Here is a 16,120-nt window from a genome sequence, read left to right as displayed (position 1 = left end):
AGGGCCCACCCTGTGACGTCACTAGGGCCTGCCCTGTGATGTCACTAGGGCCCACCCCCTGACATCACTAGGGCCCGCCCCCTGATGCCACTAGGGCCTGCCCCCTGACATCACTAGGGCCCGCCCCCTGATGCCACTAGGGCCTGCCCCCTGACATCACTAGGGCCCACCCCCATTTTCTCAGGTTTTTGGATGGTTCCAACCTGGCAACCCTAATATACATAAATAAATAAATGTCAACCACTGTCCCTCACAACTTCAGTTAAGGAGTCCTCTGCTCTAATCCCTGCCCTTTCAGGTTTTTAGCCAATAAGTGAAGTCAGGGTTGTGACTGAGAAGAGATTTGCTGACTTCCACGCAATAGCTAGAACCCATTGCAAATCCTGAAAACAGTTTCCTTTTCTTGTTTGTGTACACATCAGAAGTTAGCGTGTATAACTTTCAGCAGCAGCAATATTGTTTTTCTACAATAATATACCAGGAATTTTAGAAGATCACAGCAGGATCTTGGCATATGCAGTAAACAATTTCAGTTGTTATGATTATAATAAAAGTGTACATGTATGTTTTTAAATTATCTACTATATGTATGTATGTGTGTACACGCATATGAGCTCGGGAGTCCCAACGGGAGAGTCCCGCCTTTTGCAAAACTGGCTGGGAGAGGGCGACGAGCCGCACTGCCATGAAGCCCCCGTTTCCTCATGTCCAAAAGCAGCTCCCCATCCCTGCCTGCGGCTTCTTCTTCTTCCTCCCGAGCGGGCCCTTTTGCGTCGCCATGGCGACGGTTGCCGAGGGAACCGCGTCCAGCTCCGAGGCCGGCCGACGGAAGCCAAGCGGGAAGCGGAGTGTGCGTGTGAGACAGAAGACAGTCGCGGCCCAGTCCGGCTCCGGCTCCTGCTTGGCGCCCTTTGCCACTCTCACGCCCTGCCCTGGCCTGCCCACTCCCGCCCCGGGCTGGCCTCCTGCCCCAGAAGCGGGTTGCGCAGGGAGACTCTGCCTAGGCCCAGAGACAGGTGAGTGGGCCGGTCCATGCTCGGATGGAGGGGCGGGGTGGGGGTGGGAAGGAACCTGGCGCTATCTCATCACCTCGAGGGGAGGGGAGATATACTGTTTCCTTCCGCCCCACAAGTGCCTCTGCCCCCCAAAGATGTAAAGGGGCGAGGGCGCCCCCAAAGCTATGCCTGCTTCTCTCCCGCCGCCTAATCCCCCTTCGAGCATTCCCATCCTTTTTTGTTGATAACCTATAAATAAAATTACAAGGGAGGAGGAAGAGGAGCTATTTGCTCACCTCAAAGCTGATTCAGGTATGCCCCCCCATCCCCTTTATCAGGAGAGTCTGTTTTCTTTTCCCATCCTTAATGCAGCACTCTGGAGTTGGGAACAGCTGGTGTAGCCCAGTGGGGAGGAGAGCCTGGCTGGGAATCCATAGTCGGTGAGTGCAAATCCCCGCTCGTGTCTCCTGGGTGTCAGGGGCCAGCTAAAGATCACCCCCACAGGGAGTGGCTCAGGGGTTACGTGCCCTGCCACCTGTGCAGCCGTAGGCAAGCTGCATAGTCCCAAGGAGCCCAGTTGCCCCCCAGCTGGCGGTTGCGGACAAGGAAGGGGCTGGCTTGTGCAGCTGTGGCAAGCTGAGCAGGCCCTGGCCAGCTGGGGAGGACTAGCCTCAGAGGGAGGCCATGGTAACCCCCTCTGAATACCACTTACCATGAAATCCCTATTTGTAGGGTCGCCATAAATCTGGATCGACTTGAAGGCAGTTCATTTCCATTTTTCTGGAGTTGGGGGAGGGGCAGACAACTTTTCGATTTGTTTTTGTAAAGATGTGTATATACGTATTGACAGAGATGCACAAACTTTATACCTTCAAATCCTCTAAGTTCCACTCACTTTTCTTCAGAAGTTAAACCTTGGAGTAAGGACAAGCATCTATGTGTGAATGTAAGCATATGAATGCAGAAGAACGTCAGCGGCCACAAATTCCTTTCCATGCTTTCGTTGCCACCACATATAAAACTGCCGGGGGGGGGGCTCAAGATGACCAGTTTATTAAGCTGTCCGGTGGGGCACTCTTGCTCTATAGTGCAACAAAAGTGAGACAAAAAAAAAGGGAACATTTGTGGTATTAAAAAGTTGCAGGATTTCAGCAGGAACTTACGGGACATGAACTAATTGGAAACCAAGCAGTATGTCCACCCCAAAACTTTTGCAAGTACCCCAATTTTTTTTTTGCAGTATCGCATATAACTTCCCCAATACCATCATGAGCACAAATCATCATGAAAGCACAATAAAAAGGATGTTTGGAGGGGTCCCTAGTAATTGAGAGAGGTGCTTTGGAAGTGCGTTCGAGAGTATTCTGCTCTGATCCCTTTATTTTCTCTTATTTGTTTTTCCTTTTCAAAGTGAATAATGGAGTTTGATGAAGAAGTGAATGAAAATTTGAAAATGCAGTTTAAGGCTCTCCAGGAGCAGCAGCAGAAAAGGATGCAAAGTCTGATGGAGAAGAAGAAAGAAAAGCAGCAGAGCCTGAAAGAAAGTGACAAGGGCTGCCAAGATGAGGCCTTTGGAGTCCACGATGATCTCAGCTTATCCACCTTGGACAGTGAGATGTCAAAGGAGGACATTGGCAAAAGGTAAAGGGGCAACCCAGGCTTGTTTGACAGGAAAACAAAAGGATGCATGGGGAACGGGTGTCTGCGTGGATGCAAATCCAACACATTGTGGGAAGTTTCTGCACTGGCTGTGCATTGACACACAGTTGAACTACAGAATCCACATGCAGGTACAGTCACTGTGCTAGCATCAGAATGGTGTCAGAAGTGCTTAGGCATGGGTCATCTGCATCATTTCTCTCTTGATTTTAGCCATACAAGGTGTAACTTACTGAGTCCCTTTTTGTCTGTGATGGAAGTGCAGCAGGAAAGGTTGGGACCCTGTAAAACAGCTTTCGTGGGTTGTTAGGTTTTGATCACAGACTTGAAAATTGAGCTGGCTGTGTCTAGACAGCTGAAATTGCTGCTGGGAGACAAGCAGCTTATAATGATGGTTATATCCCTGTGATCCCAAAGGACAAAGGATAATCCTTCTTATATGCAGATTAGGTAGCTATTCTTGCAGTAGATACGGAGGGCGCTGCCTTTGAACAAGACACTACCCAGCTATGTCTGCTCAGGAGGTTACAAGTAGTGAGCCTCAGTTCCAAAGCTGCCTCTTTCAAGCATCCCTGGGGAAACTTAACATCAAATTGCTGCTGGCTACGTAAACAGCATATTGTGATGGAGCGGGAAAGGGAACCTCAGACCAGAGGACCAGTTGGTGACCCTCCAGGCCTCTCTGTCTGGCCATGGGACTCTTTCCAGGCCACACCCCCTCACCCAGGCCATGCTCCCTCATCAGCCCTCCTCCAAGCCTTACTGAAGTGCTTTTGTCTCACTGGAATGCATCCTTGAACTGTGATAGTGCCTCTTATATTCCTGGATGGAGAGACGTGTGTTTGTGTAGAAACATCTGACTTTTGTGTGAATGTAGCATTCTGTACAAAGGTAATAGTCAAATAGAATTAATGATAAGTGCAGTTAGTTCAATTATTTGGCTCGACAACACTTGGTAGCATTTTCTGCATGAAATATGAGAAGAAAGTGGTACCCATGTAGCATTTCCTTAGATGCTTCAACTGTCTATTGATCTGCAAGGGATTGTTGCCAAAATTGTTTTAAACTGTGTTTTAAATTGTTTTTAAAAGATGTGTTTTTAAATTTGTATATTTGTTTTTAATGTTTTTAGTTATTGTAAACCGCCCAGAGAGCTTCGGCTATGGGGCAGTATACAAATACAATAAATAAATAAATATCTGTTGCTCTATCCACTTTTTGCCTCTTGCCATGTCCACCACTGGCATGTGGATCTCAGAAGATTGCACAGGAGGGAATGAGGCTCCTCTATCAAATAAAATAATACATTGTCAGTGTAAAAGCATGGAATATTTCACATTTCAAGGCACCAGGTTCATATTTCTAGGAGCCTGGGAAGCTAGGGAGGCAGGTTTTTTCTGGCCTTCAGGGCTGACTGGGGCCTGTGATAGCTGGAGACTCTCACCTTGCCCTTATTCCATGCCTTCTCCACACTATACAGGAGAGAAATGGTGGCATAGGCCAGTATCCTCTCTGTATTCCTTCACTCTGGAATAGGGTTGCCAGGTTCAGGGCCTGAGGCTGATCCTGTATCTTTAGGGGAAGAGAAAGTCAGCAAAGTGCAGGTGGGCAATACTTCAATGGGAAAAACCAGAAGATGGAATTCTCCCTTCCCCCTGCACAACTTTTAAAGATACAGAAGACCTCTTGGAGGCTGGGCCTCGCAACCCTACTCTGGAAGCAGATGCAAACCCTCATTTGGTAAAAAATATTTAGGAGGCTGAAACACATAAATACTACTAAATAAGGGACAAGGACATTTCTGCCTGTTCTCAAGATGTCCTGGTATTCATTGCCCTGTTTTCAGTTCAAGAAGTAACATTTTAAACAATGAGCTTATGTCAGGTATGTTCATGGGGGAGTCCAGGAAAGTGGATGCTGGTAATTCTGTCTGTAACTGTTGAATGTGTGATATCTGGAACCACAGGACATTGCTAGGTCTTCACTGTCATTGTCAAGTCCCTGCTATTAAATTCTTAAGAGGTGCTTTCCTGGATCAAAGGTTTATCTAGTCCAGAATTGCATCTCTAGCAGCAGCCAGTAAAATACAGGGCAAGACGGCAATCTCTGGTTCTTTGTTCGGAATACCAGCTCCCAGTGTGGCTGTTCCATTCCCCTAACAATAATTAATGGTTAGCATTTATATTGCCCATTTAAAGTCAAGACATTTCAGATATATTGTCTAAGCAGTGTACCACAGCCCTTTAAAGTAGATTGGTTCTGGTTTTAACCTTTACGTTGTTAAACAGCCTACCTGAAAGACAGTCTTCTCCCAAGTGTTCCTATCCGAACATTAAGATTATTATTATTATTATTTATTACATTTATTAGTTGCTTTTCTTCATAAAAATGAACCCCAAAATAATAAAAAGATTAAAACCGGTATAAAACTAAAAAGATTAAAGGCAATATAAAAATAATCTTCGGAGGCCTTGCTCTGAGTGTCCCTGCTGAATTAAGTCAGGTAGGCAACCACCAAGAAGACGAAAGCCTTTTCAGTAGTGGCATCCCAATTATTTATTTATTTTTACATTTATATCCCACCATTCTTTCAAAGAGCTCAAGATGGAATACATGGTTCTTCCCCTCCTCATTTTATCATCACAACAGCCCTGTTAGGTTGGTTATTGTTTATAAATAAATAAACAAACAAATAAATAAATAAATATGAAATGTAGCCAGGGCAGAGAGGTCTTCAGTCCATTGTGCAATAGACAGTGACGTTCACGTGTACAGTTGTCTTTTTGGTTGCTGAAAAAATGTGTTTGCAAGAAACAAATTACTGGCTTCACAGAATTCAGTAAGTCTTTCTTCCTGCTTCATTTCTGTCATCTAAGCCCCATTTCCCCACAATTCCTAGTTCTTCTCTGTTCCCTACTTTTGCATTCCAGTCCCCCATGATTATCAGCACATCTTTTTTTGGTGTGTGATCAATTTCTTCCTGTACTTCTGCGTAAAATCTCTCCAATTCCTCTTCTTTTGTGTTTGCCGTCGGAGCATAGACGACGGTTATGTTAATAGTTTCCTGTTTAATGTCATTGATATCAGTTGCTTAGACCTTGTGTTGTAGCTCCTAATTGCTTTTGCTACATCACTTCTCACTATTAAAGCAACCCTATTTCTTCTTAATTTCTCATTTCCTGCATAAAATATTTTGTAGTTGCCTGATTGAAAATGTTCCATTCCAGTCCATTTTAATTTACTCACGCCAAGTATTGTAATGTTGATACGTTCCATTTCCTGCTTGACAATTTCTAATTTTCCCTGGTTCATGCTTCTCACATTCCATGTTCCTATTGTGTATGTCATACAACTCCAGACTCTCCTTTTGCATCTGTGCGCATCAGCCTCTGGGCTTCCATTCAGCTTTGACCCAGCTGTGTCATAAGTTACAGCACTACTTGTACTTGTCCATTCTTCCCCAGTAGCTCGGTGGGTGCCATCTGACCTGGGGGTTTCATCTTCCAGCACTATCTCATGTTGAATTTTGGATAGGGTTTTCGAAGTAAGAGGTATTCAGAAGTGGTTTACCATTGCCTTCATGGCCACCACACCAGCTCAAGTGTCTAATCCTTTTCTGAAGATCATCATCATAATTATTTGCCACATAGTACCATCAGTAAGCTTGGTGCTTTACAGAACAAAATCAGCAAAAGGCGGGTCCAATATGCCAGGCTGAATTTAGACAGGGAGAGAAAAGAGTAAAAAGGAGTCAGCTGCAATTGCAGTTACTCATACGTCAGGCAGAACTCCCATGTGGCAGGGAAGGGCCATAGCTCAGTGGCAGAGCATCTGCCTTGTATACAGAAGGTCCCTGGTTCAATCCCCAGCATCTCCAGTTAGGGCTAGGAGAGAATCCTTCTGAAATCCTGGAGAGCTGCTGCCAGTCAGTGTAGACAATACTGAGCTAGATGGATCAATGGTCTGACTTGGTATAAGGCAGCTTCCTATGATCCTATAAGGCAAATGTAGGGTTCTCAACTCCAGGATACTAATCAGGCTGCCTCACTGGCAGATGGGAAGAGGACTCATTCTATTAGCTCCGTTGACAGACAAGCTCCATCAGACACCTTCTGCCCCTGAACTGTTTCTGTGCTAGCTGATCACAATAAGAACTGCTATTTAAGAATTGGTGCCTGAGTTTCCTTTTTTACCTCTTTCCTCCCTGTCCCTTTTCCCTTGTGTGTCCTGTTTTTTAGATTGTGAACCTGAGGGCAGGGACTGTAAGAACATTAGAAAAGCCTGCTGGATCAGGCCAATGGCCCATCTAGTCCAGCATCCTGTTCTCACAGTAGCCAACCAGATTCCTGTGAGAAGCCCACAAGCAGGACCTGAGTGCAAGAACGCTCTCCCCTCCTGCAGTTTCCAGCAACTGGTATTCAGAAGCACACTGCATCTGACCATCAAAGCAGAGCATAGGCATCATGGCTAATACAGAACACTGTCTTGTTTAATTGATTGCATGTAAGTCACTCTGGGAGCCTTTTTGGCTGAAGAGCAGGGTACAAATATTCTAAATAAATAAATAAATAAATGAGGGTGCCATTGTAGAGGAAAATCAGCAGGCAGATTAATAGCCATTCCTTTTTTCATATTGTTGGCCATCACAACATCCTACAACAGCAAATGCCGTAAGTTATTTTGTATTAGGAGAGCAACTATTCTCTCAGTGGTTTCCAGTGCCTTATGTATGAACGTACATATAATTCGACGGGCCCCAAACAGCATTCATAGTCTACACGTGTTCTGTGTTTTTCCACAGGCTACTTGAAAATGAAAATGAACAGCTCCAGCACCAGCTTCGAGAGATCGTAGATGAAAATGGCAGGCTGTACAAACTGCTGAAGGAACGAGACTTTGAAATCAAGAAACTCCATAAGAAGATAGAGGAGGAGAGACTGGCCCTAATGGGTAAACAGAAATGCTGTGTAGAACTAACACGTTGTCTTTGTGATCATCTCTCTGCAGGCCCCTTTATTTTTCATGGATTACAGCAGGCACAAGGCCCATATAGCAAAGAGTCAAATAATGCAGATAACTGAAAGCATAAGTATTGGGGAATAAGGATGGATGTATTCTACATCGGTAAGGTTTTAGTTCAACTGAACCCACACACTGCTCCCAGTGAATTATGCAATACAAGCCATTTGACATGAGCATGTTTGATGGTCATAATTTATTTTGATTGCAGAATTTAAGAAAGCACAATTTGTCAAAGGAGAATCTGGCACTACAGAAAGTGAGGAAAGGAACTACACCCCGTTGAGAAAAATGTGGAGTAGTTCGTGGCACGGCGCATCCATCCTTGGCTGCCAGAAAGCCCAACTCATACTCTGCTTTAATTCCCTGGTCTTCTGGAGGCCACCTTAGCTTCCTTTTTAAATGCCACTTAGCTTCTAAGTTGACTTCCTTTTAAAAAGCTTCAAAGGAAAAAATCCGTACACTATTAATAACTCTGAAAATAATATTCTAATCAGTAATCTATAGCAGGGATGGGGAACCTCAGGCCTGGGCTGAGGGCCAAATGAGGCCCATTAGGCTTTTCTATTTGGCCCTTGGGACTCTTTGCAGCCACACCTCTTCTCCCCAGGTCACATCCCTCCCCAGCCCTGCTTTGCACACACAAACACCCATTGAGTGTTTTTGCCTGGCTAGAAGGTGTGCTTGAACTCGTGACAATGCTTCTTGCTTGCCAGGATGAAGATTAGAGAAAGATTTTTGAGTGTGCGTAGAAACAAGACTAGTGCACAGGAGAAAATTAACACTTGCTGCTCCGCCCACTTTTGCTTCCTGCCCACCCGCCCACCACTGCCATGTGGGCCTCAGAAGGCTGCCTCAAAGGGATTGCAACCCTTGGACTGGAACAGATTCCCCACCCCTGACTTGGAGCAGCTTAACAACATTTTAAAAAGAGCCTCCCTTCAGCTTGTAAGCTCCCCGCCTCCTCCACTGAAGGAGAACCTTCCCCATATCTAATCCTGCCATCTGGGATGGAGAACTTGTGGTCTTCCAGATACTGTATTGCTGGGCTGGAACTCCCATCATGCCTAACCGTTGGTCACGCTGACAGGAGCCAAGAGTCCAACAGTATCCCCCCCGCCCCTGGTGTGTGGCACGTCTGTTTTAGAAAGAATCAAAAGAGAAAAAGAAGGCATGAGCCGTAAGCAAAAAAAAATGTGAAATTTAAAGTGAAAAACTCGAGAGGTCTGAGACTTGTAATGCTGGCTTCTCCCAGTAGGTGGCACCTGCTGCCTGGTACAGAAAATATGTCCGTAATGGGAGACAAGAGTACACATGATGTGTAAGGGTGTTACATTTTATTTCATAGTTTTTGTTTGCGGATTGATTAAAAATGCAATACCGATAGACAGCATGGTCAAATCAAGCCAAAAAAGAAATCACTTAATTCTCATTTGTATATAAAATCAGTCATATTTGTTATACTGGTGCTTTAATCAAGAGACACTTGTTGCTATGATGATGATGATGATGGCGGCTTACAAGGCCTTTACTTTTTTTTTTTGTCTCTCTCAATTTCTGCCTGATTAAGTTCAAGAAACAGCAAAATCACTCAGTTTTGGTTGATCCATAAACACATACCCTTCTGCAGGAGCATATGTATACTTTGTAATGCCTTAGAAAAAGCCGTTCTGACTTTAATGGAAAGCCCCACCTCTCGTTAATTAAAGAGATGCCAGGCGCAATCCACTGGGAGCATCTCTTGCCCTCCACCCGTCCCAAAATTCAGGAGGCAGATTGCAGTTCAAGAGGAACATTGAGGCTACAATCCTGTACTCATTTACCTAGGAGTAAGCTGTATGATCATGCTGTAGAGTAAGGGTTTTTTTGTTTTGTTTGTTTCGGCTAACCTTTGGCACTGGATACAATAAATAAATCAATAACTGAGTTTCTGTTGCCTGTTTTTATTATTTTATTAATTTATTTATTACATACATAATTAATTAAACATATCCTACTTTTCTTCCATCAGCTCTAGATGGTACACGTAGCATCTAAACGTCTGTCCCATCCCAGGCACTGATCAAATCCAGACCTACTTAGGTTCTGCAAGGAGGCTGCATCATGCACTTTCTAACCACAGCCCTGGGATTGTTTTATTGTGTTTTTTTAATACTTCAGATTTGTGGATTTAATTTTTATTGCCGTTGAGCCTTCCTAAATGTTATAGACCAGGGATGGGAAATCTGTGGCCTTCCAGATGATGCTGAACTGCATTTCCCATCATCCCTGACCACTGGCCATGCTGGTTGGGGCTGATGGGAGATGGAGTCCAGCAACATCTGGAGGGCCAGAGGTTCCCCACTCCTGTTCTAGCCAGACAGCATTGGATATCTTAATATAAATGATACACCATCACATCAATCTCACCTACAGTACTAACCCTGGTATTACAGACTAGGGATGGGATCCGTTGGCTGGTGCCAGTTCAAAAGCATTCCATTGATCTAACAGACTGGTATCAATTTGAGTTCATTTTTTGTCCGCTATCCGCTGCTCTTACCTATCCTTTTTTTCCCTTCACAAAAAATATTGATACTAATATCAATATTTTGAAAGGAAATATCAATAAATTAAAGGACATATAAATAAAATTATCATTTTTAATAACAATATTTTTAGTTGCGGGATTTTTATTAAAAAAACCACCCAGTTTTCAAAAATAGCCACAGAAAATCACTACATAAAAGTCCAATCTGCAACGATAAACAAGCGAATTAATGGAAAATTCGGTCCAAAATCCAAATTGGGTGGAATTCTAGCACCTCTCTATTACTGACGTGGATAGACTATAAAAATACACACGTTCTGAAATATAATTATAATGGTAACGACGAGGTGGTGGCTCAATCTAGGTTCCTATTTCTTTGCTGATTACACCTGTCCCCTTTCTTCCTTTTTGCAGGGGCATCTGGCATAACAGGAGACATTGCAGCAACTAAAATAGTCGAATTGGCAAAACAGAACCGACACATGACTGCTGAGATTGAAAAGGAAAAAACCAAAGTGAAACAGCTGAAGAACAGAATCAAGGAGCTGGAAAAAGAAGTGAGGCCTCTCTGTGTTATCAGGGTTTTGCACAGGGTGAGGTAGTCACACACACACACACACCCAAGGGGCAGGTCCATACCATACATTTAAAGCACATCCAACAGTGGGGAGGAGAGCCTGGCTGGAAGTCCAGAGTCTGTGAGTTCAAATTCCCGCTCGTGTCTCCTGGGTGTCAAGGGCCAGCTAAAGATCACCCCCATAGGGAGTGGCTCAGGGGTTACGTGCCCTGCCACCTGTGCAGCCGTGGGCAAGCTGCACAGTCCCGAGGACCCAGTTGCCCCCCAGCTGGCAGTTGCGGAGAAGGAAGGGGCTGGCTTGTGCAGCCGTGGCAGGCTGAGCGGCCCTGGCCAGCTGGGGAGGACTAGCCTCAGAGAGAGGCAATGGTACATCCCCTCTGAATACTGCTTACCATGAAAACCCTGTTCATAGGGTAGCCATAAGTCAGGATCAACTTGAAGGCAGTCCATTTCCAACGCATATTTAAAGCTCTATGAGGGGAAAGCCACCGTTCTCAGGATTCTTTGGAGGGAAGTCACCTGCTTTAAATATGCTTCGGATGTGCTTTAAATGCATGGTGTGGATCGGCTGAAGACTTCTGCTGAGAAGTATGAGAGGGTACCCCACCTTTCTTTCATCAGAGAACCCAAGGCAGCATACATGTGGTTCCCTGGCGGTCTCCCATCCAGGCACTGACCAGACACAGACCTGCTTAGCTTCGGCCTCATGTGCCTTCAGAACCGTACCCTGGGCCTACTTTGTGCTGTGAAGTTGGCAGTCATTTAATCTTGTGTGTATTTTTTTTTTCCTAGTTACAAATGTCAGCTGTCAAGCTCCAGTCGCTTGGAGACAAAGGTAGCCAGCCTGCTCATAAAGGGACAGAAGCACCTTTGGTAAGAATTAACTGCTCTTTCTATGTAGGACGTGAGGGCCAGTGTGGCGTAGTGGTGAAGGTGTTGGACTACGACCTGGGAGACCAGGGTTCGAATCCCCACACAGCCATGAAGCACACTGGGTGACCTTGAGCCAGTCACTGCCTCTCAGCCTCAGATTAAGTCAATGGTAAACCCCTTCTGAATACTGATTACCATGAAAACCTTATTCATAGGGTCACCATAAGTCGGAATCGACTTGAAGGCAGTCCATTTTTCCCCATTTCTATGTAGGACAAATAAAGATTTTAAAGGAGGGGTGGTTAACCTCAGGCCAAGCCAGCCACGCCCACCCTCCTCAAACCACACCCCTCACTAGCTGTGCTTCACACCCTTCTTGAGTGTTTTTGCCAGGCTGGAACGTGCCCTTCAACTCTGATAATGCCTCTTGCTTGCCTGGATGGAGGATAAGAGGGGTGTGTGCAGAAATCTGCCTACTGTGCAAAGGTAACATTTACATTTGTTGCTCTGCCAGCGTTTGCCTCTGGCCCCACTCCCCACTGGCACGTGCCCCCTGGAAGGCTGCCCAGAAGGGAACGCAGCGCTCGAGGCCGGAAAAGATTCCCAAGCCCTATTTTAAAGACAGGGTTCTTTCTTTCAGTTGTGCCCTCAGCCCACCTTTCGTGGGTTATCAGTATTCATGGGTGGAACTCCTTTTAAGTGGATTGGGCAAAGCCTGTTGAGCAGGCCCGTGCTGTAGGGATGCCGTGAATCCGCTGCCTGTTGCTAAATCTATCCTTGAGAAGGCCAACTAACTTGTGTCTTCTGCTGGCTCCTCTTAGTCAGAGGAGAAGAAAGAAAAAAATCTCTTAACATGTTTCATGCCTACTCTTCTGATTTGGAGGCAAACATGATATTTGCGGCCGTGTTTGTTTGTGTGAGAAGACAGAGTTAAAGGGATGTGCACTTCTTCATTTAGCAAAATGTATATACCGCTTAATCAAAAAATAGCTCTTAAGAGGTTTACATGACATGTTGATAAAATATTCATTAAAAAAAGCAGTAAAAAATTACTGTAAGAACAATTAGACATAATAACATCATCAAAATACCATTAAAATCAACAGTTTTAAAAGCAAATGTACATAATGAAATTACCTGTCTGGGTAGGCTTGTCTAAACAAAAAATGTTTTCAGCAGGGGACTGGGATGGAAGGTGGTGGCTGTTCCCAAATCCTGCCTTGCCTGCCAAGGGAATCTCAGTCTGCTAGCATTCCTTTGCCTTCCTTTGCACTGTGACATCCTCAACCTTCTGCTTGCTTGCTTCCTTTTAATTATTTTTTTAAAAGGATGTTACTCTTCCCCTCTGTGTGCGCACAGTGAAACAAAAGCCACAGAGTAGAGTGGTGGCTGTACCTAAATGAACCAATAGGCAAGCTTTCCTTCAGCCTGCCTCAGTGGAGAGACAGGAAGCAGGGCTTATTCCACTGGCTCTTCTGAAAGGCCAGCTCCATCGGGCACCTCCTGCCCTTTGAACTGTTACCCTTCCAGCTGTTCATCATAAGAATTACTGCTTTGCTGTAAGAATTGGTGCCTGAGTTTGCTTTTTTCTTTACCCTCCCTGTCCTTTTTCCCTTTTGTATCATGCCTTATAGGTTGCAAGCCTGCAAACAGGGACTGTTTTAACTGTGTATAAGTTCAGGGAGCCTTTTTGGCTGAAGAGCAGGGTGCAAACGCTCTAAATAAATAAAGGAAAGAAGCAAACCTTTTCCTAAGTCAGTGAGAAACTTGAGCGAAGTTTTGGTTGACAATCAGTTTGTGTCTCCAGAGCAGGCATGTACAACATGTGACCTAGCCAGCCGAATGCAGCCGGCTAGCCAAGTATCGTGTCCTGACCGATTGCTGGACACCCCCCTTGTTGCACTTCCAGGCAAGTTGTAAAACCAGGTTTACCAAGGCACTGATGGGCTGCCATATTTATTTATTTAATTTATATCATGCTCTTCCTCCCAATAGGAGCCCAGGGCGGCAAACAAAAACACTAAAAACACTCTAAAACATCTTAAAAACAGACTTTAAAATATATATTTTTAAAAAACTTTAAGAACATATTAAAACAAAACATTTTTAAAAACATCTTTTTAAAAAAGCTTTAAAAACATTGCCACAATTCCAGCACAGACACAGACTAGGATAAGGTATCTACTTAAAAGGCTTGTTGAAAGAAGAAGGTCTTCAGTAGGCACCAAAAAGATAACAGAGATGGTGCCTATGGAATATTTAAGGGGAGGGAATTCCAAAGCATTGGTGCCACAACACTAAAGGTTTGCTTCCTATGTTGTGTGGAACGGACCTCCTGATAAGATGGTATCTGCAGGAGGCCCTCACCTGCAGAACTCAGTGATCGACTGGGTATATAAGGAGTAAGACGATCTTTCAGGTATCCCGGTCCCAAGCTGCATAAGGCTTTGTACACCAAAACCAGCAGCTTGACCTTGGCCTGGTAGCTAATGGGCAGCCAGTGCAATTCTTTCAGCAGTGGGATAACATGTTGGCGATACACCGCATTTTACACCAACTACAGCTTCCAGACTAATCTCAAGGACAGCCCCACATAGAGCACATTACAGTAATGCAGCCTGGTGGTTACCAGTGCATGGACAACAGTGGTCAGACTATCCTGGTCCTGAAATGACCAGCTGTCTTACCAGCCATAGTTGATAAAAGGCATTCCTAGCCACTGAGGTCACCTGGGCCTGTAGCAACAAAGATGGATCCAGGAGCACCCCCAGACTACGAACCTGCTCTTTCAGAGGTGGGCTGCATTTGGCTTGGTGGGTCACAAATTGTGTAGGCCTGCTCTAGTGTTCACACCTCCAAGTCTTGAGAATGTATTTGTATCTGATACATGGTTTGTTTTTATGGGGATCTCTGTACTCATCAAAAAACGCTCCCATTTCTCTTGAATCCTGAGAGCCCAGAGATGAAAGCCTTGCAAGAAAAACTAACAGCAGCCAGCTTCAAAATGTCTGAATATCGCAACCAGCTCCAGACCATGAAGCAGGAGCTGAAGATGACGCAGAAGGTAGGATCCTCCTTTATGATCTATGCAGGTAATCAAGGTAATAGTTTCCGGACATACACTATGCCCAGTTAAGCTTAATTTTTTCCTTTTTAATTTGGTTGGCCTCCACCAAATCTGTTAGTGCTCAGAAGGTGGGCATAAGGAATTTATTCATTGCCATGAGGAATATTTTCACCCAAACTGCACAGTTTGGGGCATAATTCCCATGTTCACTTTTGACACTTGTCACATGGCAGTTTCACATGTTGATTATTTCTTAATCTGTGCAAATGGCCACTAGCATTTCTTGAGTCAGGGAAAAGGCTTGAGAGATACTGGTCTCCTACATGTGGGAAAAAGCCAGCTGCCGCTGCTTGAAACACCTTCATAAGAATATTCAGGCCTGGGGCGGGGGATGACTTTGCCATGTCAGAAAAGAACGTGCAAACAAGCCTCACATGAAAGCTTGTTTCTTTTTCTTTTGATCACAATTTTCCCTCTGTGTGGTCTGTTAACTGTTGGGATGCGGACTGCTGTTTAAAACACTTTTGTATCGGAACTGGGTTGCCAGCTTGTTAAGCAGCTCCTCTATCTGCATAGCTTTGATGGGCAGCGATTTATGTTTGGGTTGATGCCATAAAAAGTCTCTGTCATGGGCCCCGAGGTCAAGTTCAGTTCAGAGAGGGAGATAGAGAGGATCCGACTTGGAGAGACCCTTCCCGCAATCCCGACACCTTCACAAGTGCGACTGGTGGGGACATGAGATAGGGCCTTTTCGGTAGCTGCCCCTAGGCCCTGGAACTCCCTCCCTAGGGAGGCAAGAATGGCCTCCTCTGTGCAGTCCTTCCGCCGACAGCTAAAGACTTTTTTCTTCCGGCAGGCCTTTGGAATTGAAGGCTTTAAGGGTAGTGATTGAAGAGGGTGCTGTATGTTATTGTTTTACTTGTATGCTCTTAAACTGGGTTGCAGTATTTTAAGTGTATGTCCAACTGGTTTTAACATCTTAATAGTTTAATTCTGTTTTAATGCTGATTTTTATATGTTTATATGTTTTATATGTTTATATGTTCTTAATGATATGTACTTAGTTTTATCTGGAAGCCGCCTTGAGTTCCAGTTTGGAAAAAGGGCGGGGTATAAATAAAGATAATAATAATAATAATAATAATAATAATAATAATAATAATAATAATAATAATCCGTCTGAGTCCAAGGCTGCCATGCCTCTGGATGAGGTTCCTGATTATGAGCCTGAAGCTACTAGTGGATAGGAGCCTGCTGAGCCAAATCTGGGACCCTTGTGAATACGTTTCCCAGAGCTTGAAGAGTCTAGTGCCTTTGCTCCTGCCCAGTGGCGCAGGGAGCATGCTAGGTGGGAGGTCACAGAGAAGAGATGAAGTGCCTGCCTTTGGGCTGTGGGGTTG

The 16,120-nt window shown here is 44.8% G+C and overlaps 1 protein-coding gene across 2 annotated transcripts in view; it reads left to right on the top strand.

Annotated features, from left to right (window-relative positions):
* Window positions 1–832: 832 nt before the first annotated feature.
* Window positions 833–16,120, top strand: part of CCDC13 (coiled-coil domain containing 13) — a 48,216-nt gene continuing 32,928 nt past the window's right edge. Inside the window, exons 1-7 of one of the 2 annotated variants that reach the window (XM_061587349.1) lie at window positions 833–1,016; window positions 1,368–1,435; window positions 2,407–2,636; window positions 7,456–7,604; window positions 10,618–10,760; window positions 11,573–11,653; window positions 14,607–14,717. In XM_061587349.1, coding sequence (XP_061443333.1) covers window positions 2,413–2,636; window positions 7,456–7,604; window positions 10,618–10,760; window positions 11,573–11,653; window positions 14,607–14,717 — 708 coding nt within the window. In that variant the 5' untranslated portion in view covers window positions 833–1,016; window positions 1,368–1,435; window positions 2,407–2,412. The remainder of the gene's footprint in view (window positions 1,017–1,367; window positions 1,436–2,406; window positions 2,637–7,455; window positions 7,605–10,617; window positions 10,761–11,572; window positions 11,654–14,606; window positions 14,718–16,120) is intronic. The other variant, XM_061587350.1, reaches the window with a different exon arrangement.

Source organism: Rhineura floridana, chromosome 10 (assembly GCF_030035675.1).
Source record: "Rhineura floridana isolate rRhiFlo1 chromosome 10, rRhiFlo1.hap2, whole genome shotgun sequence".
Lineage (NCBI taxonomy): Eukaryota > Metazoa > Chordata > Lepidosauria > Squamata > Rhineuridae > Rhineura > Rhineura floridana.
Note: the sequence above shows the minus strand (reverse complement) of the source record. Positions and strands in the feature narration are given on the sequence as shown.